The 18,530-nt window shown below is 44.8% G+C and overlaps 1 protein-coding gene across 1 annotated transcript in view; it reads right to left on the bottom strand.

The window, feature by feature from the left end:
- VSTM2L (V-set and transmembrane domain containing 2 like) overlaps positions 1-16,421 on the bottom strand; it is a 58,087-nt gene extending 41,666 nt beyond the window's left edge. The window contains exon 1 of the mRNA XM_044299239.1: positions 16,282-16,421. Within this exon, the coding sequence (XP_044155174.1) occupies positions 16,282-16,372 (91 nt within the window). The 5' untranslated portion in view covers positions 16,373-16,421. The remainder of the gene's footprint in view (positions 1-16,281) is intronic.
- Between the last annotated feature and the right edge of the window lie 2,109 nt (positions 16,422-18,530).

Raw genomic sequence — 18,530 nt, 5'->3', positions numbered from 1 at the left:
CGCCGATCAGCTGTTTGAGAAAGGCACTGGAGCTCGCAGTAGCACGGCAGCCTTCTCACAGCTTTTCCTAGGCCAGTTCATCGGTCACGTGGTCAAGGTACGGCTCGGACCCATAGAAGTAAATGGGGCTGAGTGCCATACCAAGCACAACCGCTATACAATGGACAGCAATGCTTTCTCAAACACCTGATCGGTGGGGTTCCCAAGTGTTAGACCCCATTGATCGGATACTGATGGCCTATCCTCAAGATAGGTTATCAGTCTTGTAAAACCCTTTTAAGACAAAGTAAAAATGTATGAAATCTTCTTCTTTACTTGCCCCAGGAGCTCAGCCATGTCCTCCGTCCTCCTCTTCACTGTCCTCCTTCTAGATGTATGACAAATGACTGCAGCAGAAGCCTACCCTCTCTGCCCTGTCCCCTGCAGTAGGACACAAAAGCCCCACCCTATTGGCTATCCCCCACCTCAGCTTGTCTCCTGTCAAACATAGAACAAATCAACAGGAGATTAACTCCTATGTTCTCTGAGACGTCTACATGCAGTTGTATAGTATTGGTGATGCTCACCGGTAAAAACTGGAGCCCAGCCCACTGTCCACCTCCAGTAGAATAGCAGATATAAACAATAAAAATCTGGCTGGGTTATAGTAATTTGCTTCAACTTTTCCAAGTTAATAAAGATATATTACATTTACATAAAATATTAACATAAAAAACCTTTGTAAGGCAAAAATAGACAGGAATAAACGTAAACTTTATGTACTGTCCCTTTAAATGTGGAGCTCACGCATAAATGATAAAAATATACAAAATAGCAGCTTCCGTATAATTTGTTTGTTCTGGGCGTGTGATTAGTAACGTTACCTAATATATTAGCTTTATCATACACTCTTCTGTTAGTATGTCCGTAATGCGCTGTTAGATTGTGTCCATATTATGGGGCGGCTTGTTATGTTAGTTTGCGGTTAGGTAGACATGAGGGGTGTATGATAAAGCCAATATATTAGGTAACGTTACTAATCACACGCCCAGAACAAACAAATTATACGGAAGCTGCTATGTTGTATATTTTTATCATTTATGCGTGGGCTCTGCATTTAAAGGGACAGTACATAAAGTTGAAGTTTATTTCTGTCTATTTTTGCCTTACAAAGGTTTTTTATGTAAATGTAATATATCTTTATTAACTAGGAAAAGTTGATGCAAATTACTGTAAGACAGCCAATTTTTTATTGTTTATATCTGCTATTCTACTGGAGGTGGACAGTGGGCTGGGCTGTCCATCCTGTAAACTAAAAAACAGCGAGGACAAGATTGTCTCCTGTCCTCTTTATCATGTATTTCTAGGTTTAATGTCCCTTTAGGCATCTACTGGGCAGGGATGAAACAAAAATACAATTAATTGGTGAGAACGTGTTCAGCATGCTGGTAAATAACATAGATGAGACATCCCAAACAGGAATTTCCCAGACGAATAAGAAAATGCAAAAGGAGTCCTACACAATAACCCAGGGCTGCACCACCAATGAGCCTCAGGCAGCACCAGGTAGGGGCAAGAGGAGGGCAGCCGAAGGGCCATGAGCTGAAGGGAATGGGTTAGGTTAAGAAATTGGCATTGGGGAAGGGGGACACTGTTTCAGCTTTCGCCTCAGGCAGCAGGAAGGCTAGGTGCACCCCTGCAATAACCAAGCAGTCACCAGGGACTGGAAAAAGAACGCAAGTCTCAAATATACACCCCACCACGACACTGCCTTCACCTTGTAAGGCCCAAGTTCTCCAGATCAGGGACAGGATAAGGCTTTATGCACACAACCATATGTGTTTTGCGGTCCGCAAAAAAAAACGGATGACGTCCATATGTCACCTGTTTTTTTTTGTGGATCCATTGTAACAATGCCTATCCTTGTCCGCAAAACTGACTAGAATAGGACATTTTTGCGGGACTACGTAACGGACAACACAGTGTGCTGTCCGCATTTTTTGCGGACCCATTGAAATGAATGGGTCCCCATCCTATTCGCAAATGAATAAAACTGTTTTTTTGCAGCTGGTCAATGTCAGAACAAAAGAACAAAGGTACCTTTTGACTCATGTACATTTATGCTACAGCGTTATGTAAGCAGTGTATTCGGTAAAATTGTGGTGACAGACTCCCTTTAAATGAGTGTTTATAAGGACAGGATATCAGACAAGAGGCTTCACATGAGCCCTCAGCTGATGTAACTCAGGAAGGATTGTTTGCAAATAGACAGATTTTTTACCGCATTTATCACAAAAACTGAAGAATTTTTTTAATAAAGACAAATTGAAAAAACATTTTTTTTGCCCAAAATGAGTAAAATACAATCATAAAAAAAACTCCCCCCAAGGTGACCATAGACTTTAACTCTAACAAAATTACAGCTTCCAATATGACGTTCAAGACAACATGATGAAAACATATTGCATTACCTCCACTACCTGTTCAAGTACACATTTTCTTACATTTCACACATTTTTATTTACTGGTAGTTGCGATCTCAGATCTGTCACCTGCTCCTTTAGATCACATTGCATCTTCCATAGACAACAAGTCTTTGTGTTAAAACTTACACGATCTGCTTAGGTTGCCTGTATCTAAAATTGTCATGAGCATATTTTAGCCAGAGAAGTCATTGAGGATGCACAGCTTGTATATTGTGCAAATGATTCCCCCACCTATATCCTCTCCTTTCCCCCCACCTGCCTGCACATTGTCTGTACACAGTTGCAGATTCATGGTAATAAAATATTAATAGGGGATTTTCAGTACACAGAGTGTCTACTTCTCCCGGCAGAGCAAGATCTGTCGTACAATAAACGCAAACCCCACCGAGGGTCTGATTAACATGCTGGCGGCATTACAGGAACCCATACAGGCATCTGATTATGAGTGCAGATCTCATGTAGATAGGAGAAAACCGCACTGCCTTTCCTTAACCCACTCGCCTCTAAAAGTGCAACACCGTGAATACAGTCTGATCCTGTCCTGATAATCTACAGCCAGGAGATCACTGGACATTATATGGAAACACAGCGCTGTCTGATCCTGTCCTGATAATCTGTAGTCAGGAGATCACTGGACATTATATAGAGACCCAGCGCTGTCTGATCCTGTCCTGATAATCTGTAGTCAGGAGATCACAGGACATTATATAGAGACCCAGCGCTGTCTGATCCTGTCCTGATAATCTGTAGTCAGGAGATCACAGGACATTATATGGAGACCCAGCTTGTCTGATCCTGTCCTGATAATCTGTATTCAGGAGATCACTGGACATTATATAGAGACACAGCACTGTCTGATCCTGTCCTGATAATCTGTATTCAGGAGATCACTGGACATTATATAGAGACACAGCACTGTCTGATCCTGTCCTGATAATCTGTAGTCAGGAGATCACTGGACATTATATAGAGACCCAGCGCTGTCTGATCCTGTCCTGATAATCTGCAGTCAGGAGATCACTGGACATTATATAGAGACACAGCACTGTCTGATCCTGTCCTGATAATCTGTAGTCAGGAGATCACTGGACATTATATAGAGACCCAGCTTGTCTGATCCTGTCCTGATAATCTGTAGTCAGGAGATCACTGGACATTATATAGAGACCCAGCACTGTCTGATCCTGTCCTGATAATCTGTAGTCAGGAGATCACTGGACATTATATAGAGACCCAGCACTGTCTGATCCTGTCCTGATAATCTGTAGTCAGGAGATCACTGGACATTATATAGAGACCCAGCGCTGTCTGATCCTGTCCTGATAATCTGTAGTCAGGAGATCACTGGACATTATATAGAGACCCAGCACTGTCTGATCCTGTCCTGATAATCGATCACTGGACATTATATAGAGACCCAGCACTGTCTGATCCTGTCCTGATAATCTGTAGTCAGGAGATCACTGGACATTATATAGAGACTCAGCACTGTCTGATCCTGTCCTGATAATCTGTAGTCAGGAGATCACTGGACATTATATAGAGACCCAGCGCTGTCTGATCCTGTCCTGATAATCTGTAGTCAGGAGATCACTGGACATTATATAAAAACCCAGCACTGTCTGATCCTGTCCTGATAATCTGTAGTCAGGAGATCACTGGACATTATATAGAGACCCAGCACTGTCTGATCCTGTCCTGATAATCTGTAGTCAGGAGATCACTGGAGATTATATAGAGACCCAGCACTGTCTGATCCTGTCCTGATAATCTGTAGTCAGGAGATCACTGGACATTATATAGAGACCCAGCACTGTCTGATCCTGTCCTGATAATCTACAGTCAGGAAATGACAAATATAGGACAACACTGTAGTGATTATCTGCAGTCTCCTGGACATCCAACAAAACCAGACAGTATCTGAACTTCCCATATCTACAAATGTATGATTTATGCACAGTCAAGTGTGACAGAAATATTAAAACCTCATTCATCACCTTCATGCAAAAGGGCTTTTAAAGATGACACAGATTAGGATCGCCATACAATGGGCAGGCGATGTGATCTGACCCTTTTTGGAGCAATTAAATGGGCCAACACAGGCTTTTGCATTTTCAGCCACTGGATGGCTGCGTTCCAGACCACCTCTGAGTTTCTACAAGGCATAGACAACTGTGTTTGAGTATATACAGTGTGTGTGTATATATGTATACTGAATAGCAATTTTGGTAGTGCTAAGGAATTTGCTGTGCCCCCCCCTAATGTCATATAGGAGATCGAGCAGTCTACGTGACAAATTGGTTAGGGCAGAGGTAGCTGGAGATAGGACATCCACTCAAACGTATATAGGTCAAAAGAAATCTGGATGCTACCCGTGTCTTAGCTGCGTGAATTGCAGCTATATGCTGAAAGGGGGGAAATTCATGCACCCGGTATTGAACACCCAGTTTGAAATACGACACTTCCTTACATGTAATAGTTAATTTGTCGTCTACCTTCTATCTTGCCCCTGCAACCTTCTCTATGTGGGGGAGACCATTTGTGATGTTAAGACGAGGATGAACTATCACAGGTACTCTATCCGTCAAAAACGGAGGGACCTCCCTGTGCCCAAGCACTTTGTAGAAGCTGGGCACAGGGAGAGGGACCTGAAATTCAGGGTGATTGATCACATTCCCCCCTTAAAAGGGAAGGCAATAGGGAGCGAATATTGAAGCAGCGTGAGATCATGTGGATTCATCGATTACGTACATTGAAGCCTCATGGCCTTAATGCAGAATGTAGATGGGATCTGTGTGGATAGGATGTGTGGGTGGCTCTTCTGACATGGGGGGTCTACTCTGTTCTGTCAGGTGTGGGGGGTATACAACAGTGCTAGCTTTGATTCAACTGATGTGTATCTCCATTTTTCCATTTTGATTTTTTCTGATAATCTGGATAAGCTTAATAGTATGGATCCGTGGATACTGCGAGTGTGGCTGGGTTTACTATATAAAGATCAGGTGGACCCCGGTGGGTGACTCCATGGACTTATCACATAGGGCAGGATACTAATTTGGGTGTAACCCACAAAATTAATTGTTACTATGATGGTGGTGGAATGCTGAGATACTGGTCATAAACCAATATTGCCAGTCAGCATGAATGGTATTCACCACGGTTTGGTGTATGCTGATGGGAAGGGTTTATTCCATTGGAGCAACACTAGCGAGACCAGTGGGAGGGGGATGACAGGTCCTTGGGTTGACTCCTTTACAACCAGGCAATCTGAGTTTGGCTATGTTGCCACTGACAACGCAGTGCCATCCGTCTCTATCCCTCGGCCCCCTCTCCCACTGATAGTATAGTTAATGAGTCACTTATGTGGAGAGTATGCATGTATGTGACGGTCCTGTTGCCCCACTGGTGTCCTCACCGGGATGTATACATCCCAGGTTGCCATGGCCACTGGCACGCCCCCCTCGACGCCGGTGTGACTGGAGCCGTGTCACATGTCCTTGCTCTTCTCCCTTCGCTTCCGCGCGCGCGAATGCGCTCCACTGAATGACGCTGCGTTCCAGGGAGCGTGCGAGCGTGGGTGCGTAGCGGGAGTCGGGAGGAGGGGGAGGAACGTCTGGCCCGGCGCATGCGCACAGCGGAGATGGGGACGCCAGCACTTGCGGCCACGCCAGATCCATTGACGGTATGCAACACTATTTTAAATGTCATAGGATACAGCTGTATCCTTCTTAATAGGTTTTTAACCTCTAATACACTGAGCACTTTTATAATCCACATGAGATCAGACCCTTGGCCCCTTATCGTTTGATGTTAAGGGCTATAGATATCTGTATCGGAAACACTACCTGTACTGTATAACACTGATTGTTTGTATAATCACTAAAAATAAAAATATACTTGACATGCATAAGGATGTATCACTAGTATTTATTTGGCACAGAGTATCATGTGATGTTATTGCTGGAAGTCATGTGACTTTATTGCTAACATGTGAGTTCACTAATTACACTGTGTTTGCACTGAGCTGTGGGTATATAGACTCAGGTATTATGCACTGTTGTGTAGCTTGACAAAGGCCTCATTGAGTTGGCCGAAACGTTGCTGGGAATAAAGTTTTGGGGTCTTGCCACCGAAATCTGGAAGTGCTGCCTCGTTCTTTGGAAGGTACATATCGTGGAGGAGAAGCCGACCTCTGTGAGGAATTGCACCCAGTGCACACGGTCTGACTGTGCTGCTGCGGTATTTGCTGTTTTGTATATATATATATATATATATATATATATATATATACACATACATACAGTAATCAAATAAAAATTAACATATCACAAAGCCTAGGGTATACAACAAATGACTTAAAGGGAGTCTGTCACCTCCATATGGCCATATACAGCGCTTACATTGCCCTAAAGCACACCTATACATGGATGTTATGGTACCTTTGTCTTTGTCTTTACACTTGCAGAAGCTGGGGAAAAACTAACTTTGATTGATATGCAAATGAGCTCTCGCAAGTGCCCAGGGGCGGTGTTCACTGTGTTGGTGCCCAGGCGTCGCTGCCTTTTTTCATTGTTCCCCCGCCCCAGCCTCTGCCTATGCCCGCCCTCCTATTTCCTTGCGTAATCCTAAGGGGAGGCCGAGATCCCGCGACTGTGCACTGCCTCGCTGGGCCGGAGCATGCGCACTGAAATGCCCATTGTGGGCATTGCATCGCTTTAACTACTGCGCATGCGCCGGAAAACGCAACAAAGCGGGATCTCGGCCGGACCTTAGGATGATGCAAGGGCAGGGCAGCTTGGGCACCAACACAGTAAACGCCGCCCCTGGGCACTTGCGAGTGCTCATTTGCATATCAATCTAAGTTTGTTTTTCCAGCTTCTGCAAGTGTAAAGACAAAGGTACCATAACATTCATGTATAGGTGTGCGATAGGACAATGTAAGCGCTCTATATGGCCATATGGAGGTGACAGACTCCCTTTAAAGTGGCTATCAGATCACCCCTATTAAACCAGGCACATAGCCTGGTAGGGGTGATCCTGCAGTTTAAAGTTATACCTTTCCCCTCACTGTCGCCCCCATGGTTGTTGATAAAATCTTACTTTTAATCCTATGCTGGCAAGCAATTTCGAGCACTAGGAGGCTGGCTTTTTCTGTATGAGCACCGCTCTGAGACGCCTAAACACCCCCCTCTCCTTGATTGACAGCGCTAGATTAAGTCAAAGTCGTACTCTAGCGCTGTCAATCTGGGGGGGTTGTGTAGATGTCGGTAGGCGTCGCATAGCGGTGCTCGTACTGAAAAAGCCAGCCTCCTGGTGCTCGAAATTGCCTTCCAGCAAAGTAATAAAGGTATAATTAAATTAACCACCATGGTGGAGACAGTAAGAAGGAAGGTACTGTATCATTTTAAACTGTAGGATCAACCCTACGAGGCTATGAGCCTGGATTAAGGATATATGTCACCAATAGACCCTCTCTATGGAATGCCCTAAAAGGGAATATGAGGATACATGTGCACCCATAAACGGTTCCCAAATATTCTAAAAGATGACAGACACCCTTAACCCAGACACTTCTTCTGTTGATCCGAGGCCCGTTTCCTAAGTTCTGATACTTTTCCCTAATATGCAAATTAGGCCTATGGTGCAACGTGAGCTTCACCATTGCCCTTTTTGCACCCAAGCTCCACTTATTTCTGTCGTCAAGCCCATCCCTAGCTTCTTCAATTGACAGGGCCAAAGCAGTGAGGGAGGGGCTGGCTTCAGAAAATAGTTAAGCTTGGGTGCAACAAGAGAAATGGTGACGCCCTCATTGCACCAAAAGCACCTCATCTGCATATTAAGAAAAAATATCATAACTCGGGAACGGAGCCTCATATACTTCCAGTATCATCTGTCCAAGGAAGAACTGATGTTGCAATAGCAGATGAGGTGCCCCAGGAAAGGACTAGTCAGCTACCCAGGCTAAATACTACTTTAATATTCCATTACATTTCAAGTCACAATTGAATAATTACAACAGTTTTTATAACTAAAGGTCTTTTTAGACGGCCAGATCCCAAAACGAGCACCAATCGATTATAAAACAAGCATAGGAGACCTTAAAGGGGTATCCTGATAACAAGACATTATGCCACACCCACTGGATACGGGATAGCTGTTAGATCAGTGCGGGTTCAACCGCTAGGACCCCAACGATCACTAGAATGGAAGTGTAGTGTCTACGATTTGAATGGACCTTAGGTCAGGAATGGCATCACCCACCACTACATTCAAACTTTAAAGGGGTTTTCCGGGCCCCACACAGGTAATATACTTACCCCGCTCCCGGCGCCGCTCCTGGTCCCCACACCACTGCTTCTCCCTAAACACAGATGAAAACATCCGGTGACTAGGGGGAGCAGCCAATGGCAGGCAGGGACGGTGATGGGGTGATGCTAGGGAGGCGCATCCCCATCCCTGCCTGACATTGGCTGCTCCCCCCCACACCCGACATCGGGGGACCAGGAACAGCGTAGGAAGCGGGGTAAGTATATAACCTGTGAGGGGCCCGGCACATAGGGGGATGTTTCTGAAATCGGATAACCCCTTTACTATAAAAATGCAGGCAGCATGTTATAGAGCAGAAGGAGCTGAGCAGATTGATATATTGTTTAATGGGAAAAGATTCAATAAAACTTGTAATTCATTCATTTAAATACCTGTCCTTTCTCAGCTTTGGAGACCAGTGGGCGGTCCGATCAGTGATTGACAGACTTCTTTATACCACTGTGCATATAGAGATAGCTGTCAATCGCTGACAGGACCACCCACTGGACTCCTAAGACTGTTGAACACATGTTGCCACCTTGTTGGATAAGTCAGAACATCTTTATCAAAGGTTGATCACTGCTCATCAGTCATGAAAGGTTCTGCTCCGAAGAGTTGACTTGGCATAGTCAAGCATGGCTGCCATAAACATAGTGACCCCCAATCAGGTATATTCTATGATACAAATGTCTGCAATGCAAACCTGTCATAGGTATGTAGCATATTATACTAGGAACGATAAAGGCCACACTTTCCACCTAGGCCGATCTTTATATTTCACTGGTTACCATCTTCTTCATGAATACATCAATACATTCCTCAAAAGATTGCCCTTTTAGAAAACATTTTCACTGCAAAAGGACTCTTCAAGCTTAATTATCTGTTGAATATGGTTTTAGGAAAATAGGCAATTAGGGAATATTCTGTTACATCTTTATTTTCTTAGCTGCCAACATATAGAACAAATGAATGCCCATCGTGGCACATCACCATGATAGACCCAAGTCAGCAAAAAGAGAGATTATTAAACCGGAGAAAGTAATGTAAATGAGTGTACATTACCGATGTAATTGTTAATGCTGTGTACGCATCCAGAGAGTTATTAGACGACAGTGACATTATTGCGGTACTGTGTGATCATTATTCATTATACCGAGTGATTGTCTACACAGACCAGACTCTGGCCTCCATAGACCAAGATGAAGAGATAACCACCATGCCAAGAGATCAGTTCTACATCCATCGGTATCGATTAGCAGAGCTACCATTAGGGAATACAGAGGCCCAGATAAGTAAATAAGTGGCTATAAGGAGTGGATTACCTTCCCCCCAGGATGGTGGGCTTGGAGTTAGGTGGTTGTGGATACCTGTATTGAATTGTGATGGTGTACAGTGGCTGTTCCTTTGAGACCATCCAGAATGTACAAGGGCGAAAAGGGGTAGGAGGCAAGATAGGAGGCATAAGAACGTGGAGTGTTTTCCCGGTGTGGATGAGTCAGCACCATCTGTGGTAAAGAAGAGCAGAGTGGGACTCAGTCAACCAGAACTCGAGAGGAGTCCAGGTGAGGCAGGACCGGCAGAAGAAGGGACTTCTTCATGACCCAAGAAATCTGAAGATGAAACCGAAAGAATAAGCTCTCTCATAGCTTAAGAGTGACATGGAGAGGAACCACCCACTCTGGTTTAAGACATTTGCCGAAATGTGACCAGCTAGGATTAGCCTGTATTTGGAATATTGTATCTCAACTGTGAGAAGTGTGAACTTCATGTAAGGGAAGGTGTAAAGAAGTTCCATTTTATTGCAAAGGAAGCCATACCTTCTGAGTTAGTTCTTCAGCACAATTTCAAAGGAATAAGCCTCTCACGCTATTTAGAACTACAAAGTTTTACTCATAAAGAGAAATAGCCCTTTTTATAAGACAATGATGTGCAAACCTGGTTTTCAACATGGTGTAATTGAGCAGGCCCCAAGTACTTAGTGGTTCCCTTACCCCCGTGGACCAAATAAATATATGGTATGTGTCTGAGAGGTTGCATAAGCATCCTTCATCAGACGCCCACTAAATGTAAGATACACATACAAGGGAGTCAAGGGGCCCTGATCATCTGCCCTTATGGGACCAAGGTATTTCTAACAGCAGGACAGCAAATTAGTAGAGACAGGAACATTTCCACCCAAGTAAAAACTCATCCAGCAACAAGTGACAAGAGAAACCCATACACAGAAGCATTTGGCCGACATCTATCTAAGGCTGGCCATACATATGAGATAATACTTGTTGCCATCTTTATAGAAATGGCTTCTGAGAGGTCAGTAGTGGGGTGCGTAAAGCAAGACGCTGTTATTGTCTCCCGGGAACTGACATGGCCCCTAACATAGACCATGTTCCCAATAAAGTGGACCATGCCACCTCTGTGCCACCTCCAGCACCGCCACATCAATGTGAAGTTTGATAATGCAGCATCCCGCCGCCACACACATCCAATGCTGTTTTCTGTAGGGTTCCAGCTGGTTTTAGAGTTGTCTTTGAAATTTGGCAACTTTTCCAGAAGTCCAGGTGGTTTTTCATTTTTTTTTGGAGACTCCTGGATGCTTTAGGAGAGTTGGTAAGTATGCAATAGATAGCTGTCAGCTAAACGCTTGATGAGCCAACAGTCATCACCTGCAGTGCCTCCATACACATGTAAGCTGTAAACTCAGCTAGGCATGCGTCCTGAATGGGGAGAGCCTCTACCAGACACTTCTGCCAGTATCTTTAACAAAAGCATCACCCAGTTGAAATCCAACAGCCCAAACCTTAGTTCCCCTCAAATCTACCCTCGGGGTGATAGTCGGAAGCTCCTATAGACATATCTAATGTGTATGGACACAGTGGCCATAATTACATTTACTAAAACAATGCCCAAACTGCTAGTCGTAAAGCCAGAATCAAAGGCCCCTCGTGCCCCGACTACTTACAAACAGGGATCTTCTCTATTGCAGGGAAGGGTTTCATGAACCTTCTTGGCTCTGCTGAATGTCTCAACGAGGTGGTAGTATACTATGAATATATGAAACATTCTGGACCACAGTGCATTTTGATTCAATACTGGTATTTTATGGTGGTATTTTCTATCTCTGAGATAAGGGTCATATAGATCAGACTATTTGTCAAAGTGGCATTTTTTGGGGACTGTCTAGTGTGTAATTGTAAGAGACCTGACCTGGTTCCTGACTCACTTTTACTGAAATTATACAAGGTTGTCTGAGATTTTGATATTGCTGGCCTATCCTCAGTACAGGTCATTAGTATCAGATCAGCGGGGGTCCGACTATCAGCATCCTCGCTGACCAGCTGTCTGAAGAGGTCACACACTCCAGTGAGCGTCGCAGACTCTTCCTAGACCAGTGACTCCAAGTTCATTGATCACGCTCCCTAAGCAATATGAAGCACAGCTGCTATCTAATGGACGGCAGTGGTCCTTCGTAAACTGTGGATGTGGCTTTTACCGAGGCGCCATGGCCTCCTCAAACTGAGTTCCTGGGTGTCGGTTCCCACACTGATCTGACATTGACGATCTACCTTGAAGAAATGGTCAGTTAACCCACGAAATGTGTTGTAAATTTTATGCCCAGCATTTATCCTAATAAACAACCGTCATCTAAAGCCAAAGGCAGCACCCCGATGCCTGTTTATTGTCTACTGTGGTCTTCGCTATCCTGAGGATAGGTCATGAATATCAGAATCTTGGAAAACCCCTTTAAACACTATAGGCATAACGGTGCAATGATTCTTAAAGGGATTGTCTTATGGAGAGGACATTTCGCATCCACTAGTTTAAGGCATATGGATGTCACAGAGGGGCGGTCTACCGGTTACGATCCCTCTCTTTAAATCAAAGTGGACAGCCACTAACAAAGAGCTGCAGCAGTGTACACCAGGGCAGAATACAAATGGAGTATACACAGTAATCCCCCCAAGGGGTGTGCGCACCATTGAACCACACCTGGTCATACTTTATACCGTTCACCCCCATTTTTCTCTAAATAATAATAAATTATATCCACTTGCTCTGACAAATGGTCATAGATGCTGAGGCTTCCTCTAAATGGTGTTTCTGCTAAGAGTCATTTTTTCCAATTCCTTTGTACTAGAAAACCAATATAATTGCATTGATAAATCTCTCCGGTTTTCTAAATAAATAAATAAATAAAATGCAACAAGGGCGGCTCTCTTTCCGAAAAAGCCTTGCATACAAGGGCCGCTTCTGGTTTTCTAGGACTCCTATAATGATGATCATTCTTTAGGATATCGGCTCAGTCCTATACAAGTGAATGGGGAGTGCGCCTGGCTCCGGTAAGCTGCATGCTCATCAGTCAGCCGAGAGTCGGACCCCCACCAATCTGATACTGATTACTTATCCTACGGATAGCCCTGTAAAACCCCTTTAAAGGTTGTGGCGCCCAGTATTTTGACATTGATGCACCATCCACAATATCAGATTGGTGGGGGTCTGACTTCCAACACCCATGCCGATCAGTTGTTTGAAGAGGCTACAGAGCACCGGGGGCCTCTTCATTAATAGGTCACATGGTCTATTTGCAACTCAGTCCCATTCAAGTGAATGGACCTGGACCGCAATATCAAGCACAACCACTACGCAATGAAGGGCGCTGTGCTTGGTAAGCGGCACAGAGGCCACAGCGCTCCTACCAGCTGGGGTGCTGGGACGCTGACCCCTACCAATCAGATATTGATGACCTATCCTGAGGACAGGCCATCAGTACCAAAACCCTAGAAAACCCTTTAATTCACTGATTTCTCTTCTTGCCCCTAAGTGAAAGGGATTATGTGCCTTGTTCAGGACCCCAAAAATGGTGGTTACTTCTTGGGAGTCATGGAACAAGTTCTATAACCCATTACTGGCAATGAAAAGGGATCAAACGGACGGATTTAAAGAGCTGTGTCCTAGGTAACAAGTCCCTTTCACATCTCAGGGTATGTTCACATGGCGGATTTTGCGCATTTCAGTCCATGAATTCCTCTGATGGAAAACTCTGCCGTGTGAGCATTCATTTATTTCTCTTCTGTATGTAACCCCCCAATGCACCAGGGCCATTTGTCAGGTTTTTCACTATAGACTATTACACATTTTCCTTTATTAGTGCAGGAACCTCACTGTCTGCATGATGCATTGCGTTACTTAGTTCGTGTTCCCATTACTTTCTCTCTTACGCTCTTTTACGTCTCCATCTCCTGGTAACTCCTGGATCATTCCATATATCATCCCCAGGGATTGTAATGAGGAGCTGGTGGGCATTATTAACCCTTCACATGTTGATAGGGGCCCCACTTCTAACTGTATGGGTGTCATATCTAAAACCACTCTACCTTTTCCGTAGTCCCAGTCACCCCCACCTTCTCGGATTCTGATCTTAAGCCTGCTCTGGCTTGGAGTCCCTTTAAATATTACATTAACAACGAGCTATTCCCTGATACATTGTCATATCTCCGTTTATACAGTACAGCGATTCTGATAAGAACCCATGAGGGGGATTTCAGCAGAATACAGGCGGCCGTGAAGGACCACAGATTGGAGCGCTGCCATCCACTTGCAAAGGGACGATCCCCATATAGGATGGAACCTCTCCCAATATTTTATATGGCTGGATGGACAACATTTAGAGACATTTTCACTAGTTTTACATCTATATATCTATAGGTTAGCAACAACATGTGTTTCTCTTGTGTCTTCTTGCTGCCATAATTCTAATCATTCTATATATATATATGTATATCTACAGTGCCTTCACCCTAAATCTAGAAAGAGACGCACCCCCTTCTCCTACACATTTCATCTTCTGCACACTGGCTTCAATTACACCCACAGTCACTTCATGCAAAGTGCAATCCTGTGCAGTAATCTATTTGCACTTACAGCGCATAGCAACTCAAGAGCGTATGTGTAGAGACAGACAGACGGACAGACAGGAAGATTTATGGATTAGATAGACATGTATACATGAGACTGAAAGAATGATAGACAGATGAAAAAAAGAGATGAATAGATGGATGGATAGATAGATATGAGATAGATAGATAGACAGATGAAAAAGGAGATGAATGGATGGATAGATAGATAGATAGATAGATAGATAGATAGATAAGGAAAGATAAATAGATTAGCAGAAGGATGGACATGCAATAGTTGAAAACAAAGATTTTAAAGAAATAGAAGATAAATGGAAATAAGATAGATAGATAGATAATGGGTAGATAGATAGATGAGATTGGCATAAGGATAGACATGCAATAGTAAAATACAAAGAGATTAAAGAAAGACAGAAGATAAACTGATATGAGATAGATAGACAGGCAGATAGACAGGCAGATAGATAGATAGATAGATAGATAGATAGATAGATAGATAGATAATAGATAGATGAAAGATAGACAGAGATAGATAGATGAGATAGATAGATAATAGATAGATGATAGATAGATAGATAGATAGATACAGAGAGATAGATAGAACTGAGATAAATAGATTAATAGATAGATAGATGAAAGAGAGATAGATAATAGATAGATAAATAGATAGATATGATAGATATATACACAGAAATAGACAGATATGAGATCTATAGAGGGAAGGATCCTATGTATCAATGGGGAGAGATTGTCACTAATCTCCATCAGCAGAGTCTTCTCCCCCATCATCTGGATCTCCGCACTACATCCCCCCCGGTATTATTAATCGTCCTTGCCCCCCACCACAGTGCCCCTACACCTATGATCACCCTCATTACATAAGTGGCATCTATCAACACCAGTCTTTACAGGAAAGCATCAGGAAACCACTAATACCCCCTAAAGTCCATGTCATCAGATCCCAGTGCCCACACAGATCCCCGCACACTGTACGGCATATACTGTGCCAGGGAGTCAGATCATACCACCAATGCCAATCACTGGAAAATATAATCAGCTATATGCCAAACTTCCATGGCACAGTATGAGCTGGCAGAGCACTAACTGGGTACATGAGACAGGTACATACACAGACTGCCCTTACTACACCAAGTTCTGGATCTGCCCCAGTGTGATGCCCTCCACCCTACAAGGATGACCTCCCACCCCCAAAAAAATGCTAATTAATAAAGTATTTCCTTTAAGAATCAGTATCTGTTGCGATATGGCCACATCATTGCAATATTATAGCATTAACCCTCTACCACCCGCCACCATGCAACTCTCCTGCAATGTCATTATAAATGATTAATCCCATTTCTAACCTAGAATATGCAAATGACCCAATCAGCATTGTCCTTTTTTTTTTTATGAAGCCCCCCCCACCAAAACCCACCTAGTACCCCCTGTAAGCAGAGCCCATTACAGACCCTGTGCTGTGGGGTACAGACGTCACCCCTGAAAAGTGACCCTCATATAGACATACAGCAGGCACCCCAAAAAAACTCAAAGCCCTCTCCCCACAAGGCATCCCCAGCCAAAGCCTTCCCTTATAATACCATCGGCTGTGTTGTGCTTGTCTCCGACGCTCAGATGGATGTAGACCCCCAGGCAGTGCAGGACCCCCAGGCTCAGTCCCCAGGCTCCCATGGTGCTGTCACCCGGGGGGCTCCGGCCGCTCTCCCACTGCAGGATGCGATCGCTGCGGAAGGATACGCTGCTGCATGTGATGTGACGCCGGCGGAGGGATCAGAGTCAACGCTGAAAAAAATCTTTTTTTTTTTTTTTCTTTTTTTTTTTTAAAGAGACCGCAAATCCTGAAAATAGGATTTTTCAGAGATGATTGGTGTGAATGCGCTTTGTACAGAGCTGGGGGTGGGTTCAATGGCGCTAACACCCCACAGGGAAGCTTTAACTTTGTTTGGTACAAGTGATGCTAAAGAGTCCCATGCACTGCCTGGCAGCTGCTGCCCTGTGGTGACATTTCTCAGGTTTTACTGTTCAGCCCAGTGATTTCTGCTGCCCACAAAAAGGCACCTGTCAGTGGGCTTTTACATGGCTGTTCTGTGCGCCATATCCCTCAAAATGTCACAACAGTCTAACCAGTTGCTAAAATTGGGCATCTCTCTCATAAATCAACTGGCATTTCTAACCATGAAATGTTGGAGACCTGGGCAGACTGTCCATAGACAGTACAGGGAACTCATACCTCCCAACTTTCTAAATGAACAGAGAGGCACACATCAAGCGGCCACGCATACTCGGCCCAAAACATAACTATGCATGGTAATTATTCCCCCTTCATGCCACCGAACAGTATTTATACCCACATTGTGCCCCCTCACAGAATTATGCCCAACTGTGCCCCCAGTAATATGTCCAGCTGTGCCCCCAGTAATATGTCCAGCTGTGCCCCCAGTAATATGCCCAGCTGTGCTTCCAGTAGTATGTCTAGCTGTGCCCCAGTAATATGCCCTGCTGTGTATCTAGTAGTATGTCCAGCTGTGCCCCCAGTAATATGCCCAGCTGTGCTTCCAGGATTATGTCTAGCTGTGCCCCCAGTAATATGCCCTGCTGTGTATCTAGTAGTATGTCCAGCTGTGCCCCCAGTAATATGCCCAGCTGTGCTTCCAGGATTATGTCCAGCTGTGCCCCCAGTAATATGCCCAGCTGTGCCCCCAGTAATATGCCCAGCTGTGCTTCCAGTAGTATGTCTAGCTGTGCCCCCAGTAATATGCCCTGCTGTGTATCCAGTAGTACGTCCAGCTGTGTCCCCAGTAATATGCCCAGCTGTTCCCCCAGTAATATGCCCAGCTGTGCTTCCAGTAGTATGTCCAGCTGTGCCCCCAGTAATATGCCCTGCTGTGTATCCAGTAGTACGTCCAGCTGTGCCCCCAGTAATATGCCCAGCTATGCTTCCAGTAGTATGTCTAGCTGTGCCCCCAGTAATATGCCCAGCTGTGCTTCCAGGATTATGTCTAGCTGTGCCCCCAGTAATATGCCCTGCTGTGCTTCCAGGATTATGTCCAGCTGTGCTTCCAGTAGTATGTCTAGCTGTGCCCCCAGTAATATGCCCAGCTGTGCTTCCAGGATTATGTCTAGCTGTGCCCCCAGTAATATGCCCTGCTGTGTATCTAGTAGTATGTCCAGCTGTGCCCCCAGTAATATGCCCAGCTGTGCTTCCAGGATTATGTCCAGCTGTGCCCCCAGTAATATGCCCAGCTGTGCTTCCAGTAGTATGTCCAGCTGTGCCCCCAGTAATATGCCCAGCTGTGCTTCCAGTAGTATGTCCAGCTGTGCCCCCAGTAATATGCCCAGCCGTGCTTCCAGTAGTATGTCTAGCTGTGCCCCCAGTAATATGCCCAGCTGTGCTTCCAGTAGTATGTCCAGCTGTGCCCCCAGTAATATGCCCAGCTGTGCTTCCAGTAGTATGTCCAGCTGTGCCCCCAGTAATATGCCCAGCTGTGCTTCCAGGATTATGTCCAGCTGTGCCCCCAGTAATATGCCCAGCTGTGCCCCCAGTAATATGCCCAGCAGTGCTTCCAGTAGTATGTCCAGCTGTGCTTCCAGTAGTATGTCCAGCTGTGCCCCCAGTAATATGCCCAGCTGTGCTTCCAGTAGTATGTCCAGCTGTGCCCCCAGTAATATGCCCAGCTGTGCTTCCAGTAGTATGTCCAGCTGTGTCCCCAGTAATATGCCCTGCTGTGTATCTAGTAGTATGTCCAGCTGTGCCCCCAGTAATATGCCCAGCTGTGCTTCCAGGATTATGTCCAGCTGTGCCCCCAGTAATATGCCCAGCTGTGCCCCC

The sequence above is a fragment of the Bufo gargarizans genome, chromosome 6 (assembly GCF_014858855.1).
Source record: "Bufo gargarizans isolate SCDJY-AF-19 chromosome 6, ASM1485885v1, whole genome shotgun sequence".
Classification (NCBI taxonomy): domain Eukaryota; kingdom Metazoa; phylum Chordata; class Amphibia; order Anura; family Bufonidae; genus Bufo; species Bufo gargarizans.
Note: the sequence above shows the minus strand (reverse complement) of the source record. Positions and strands in the feature narration are given on the sequence as shown.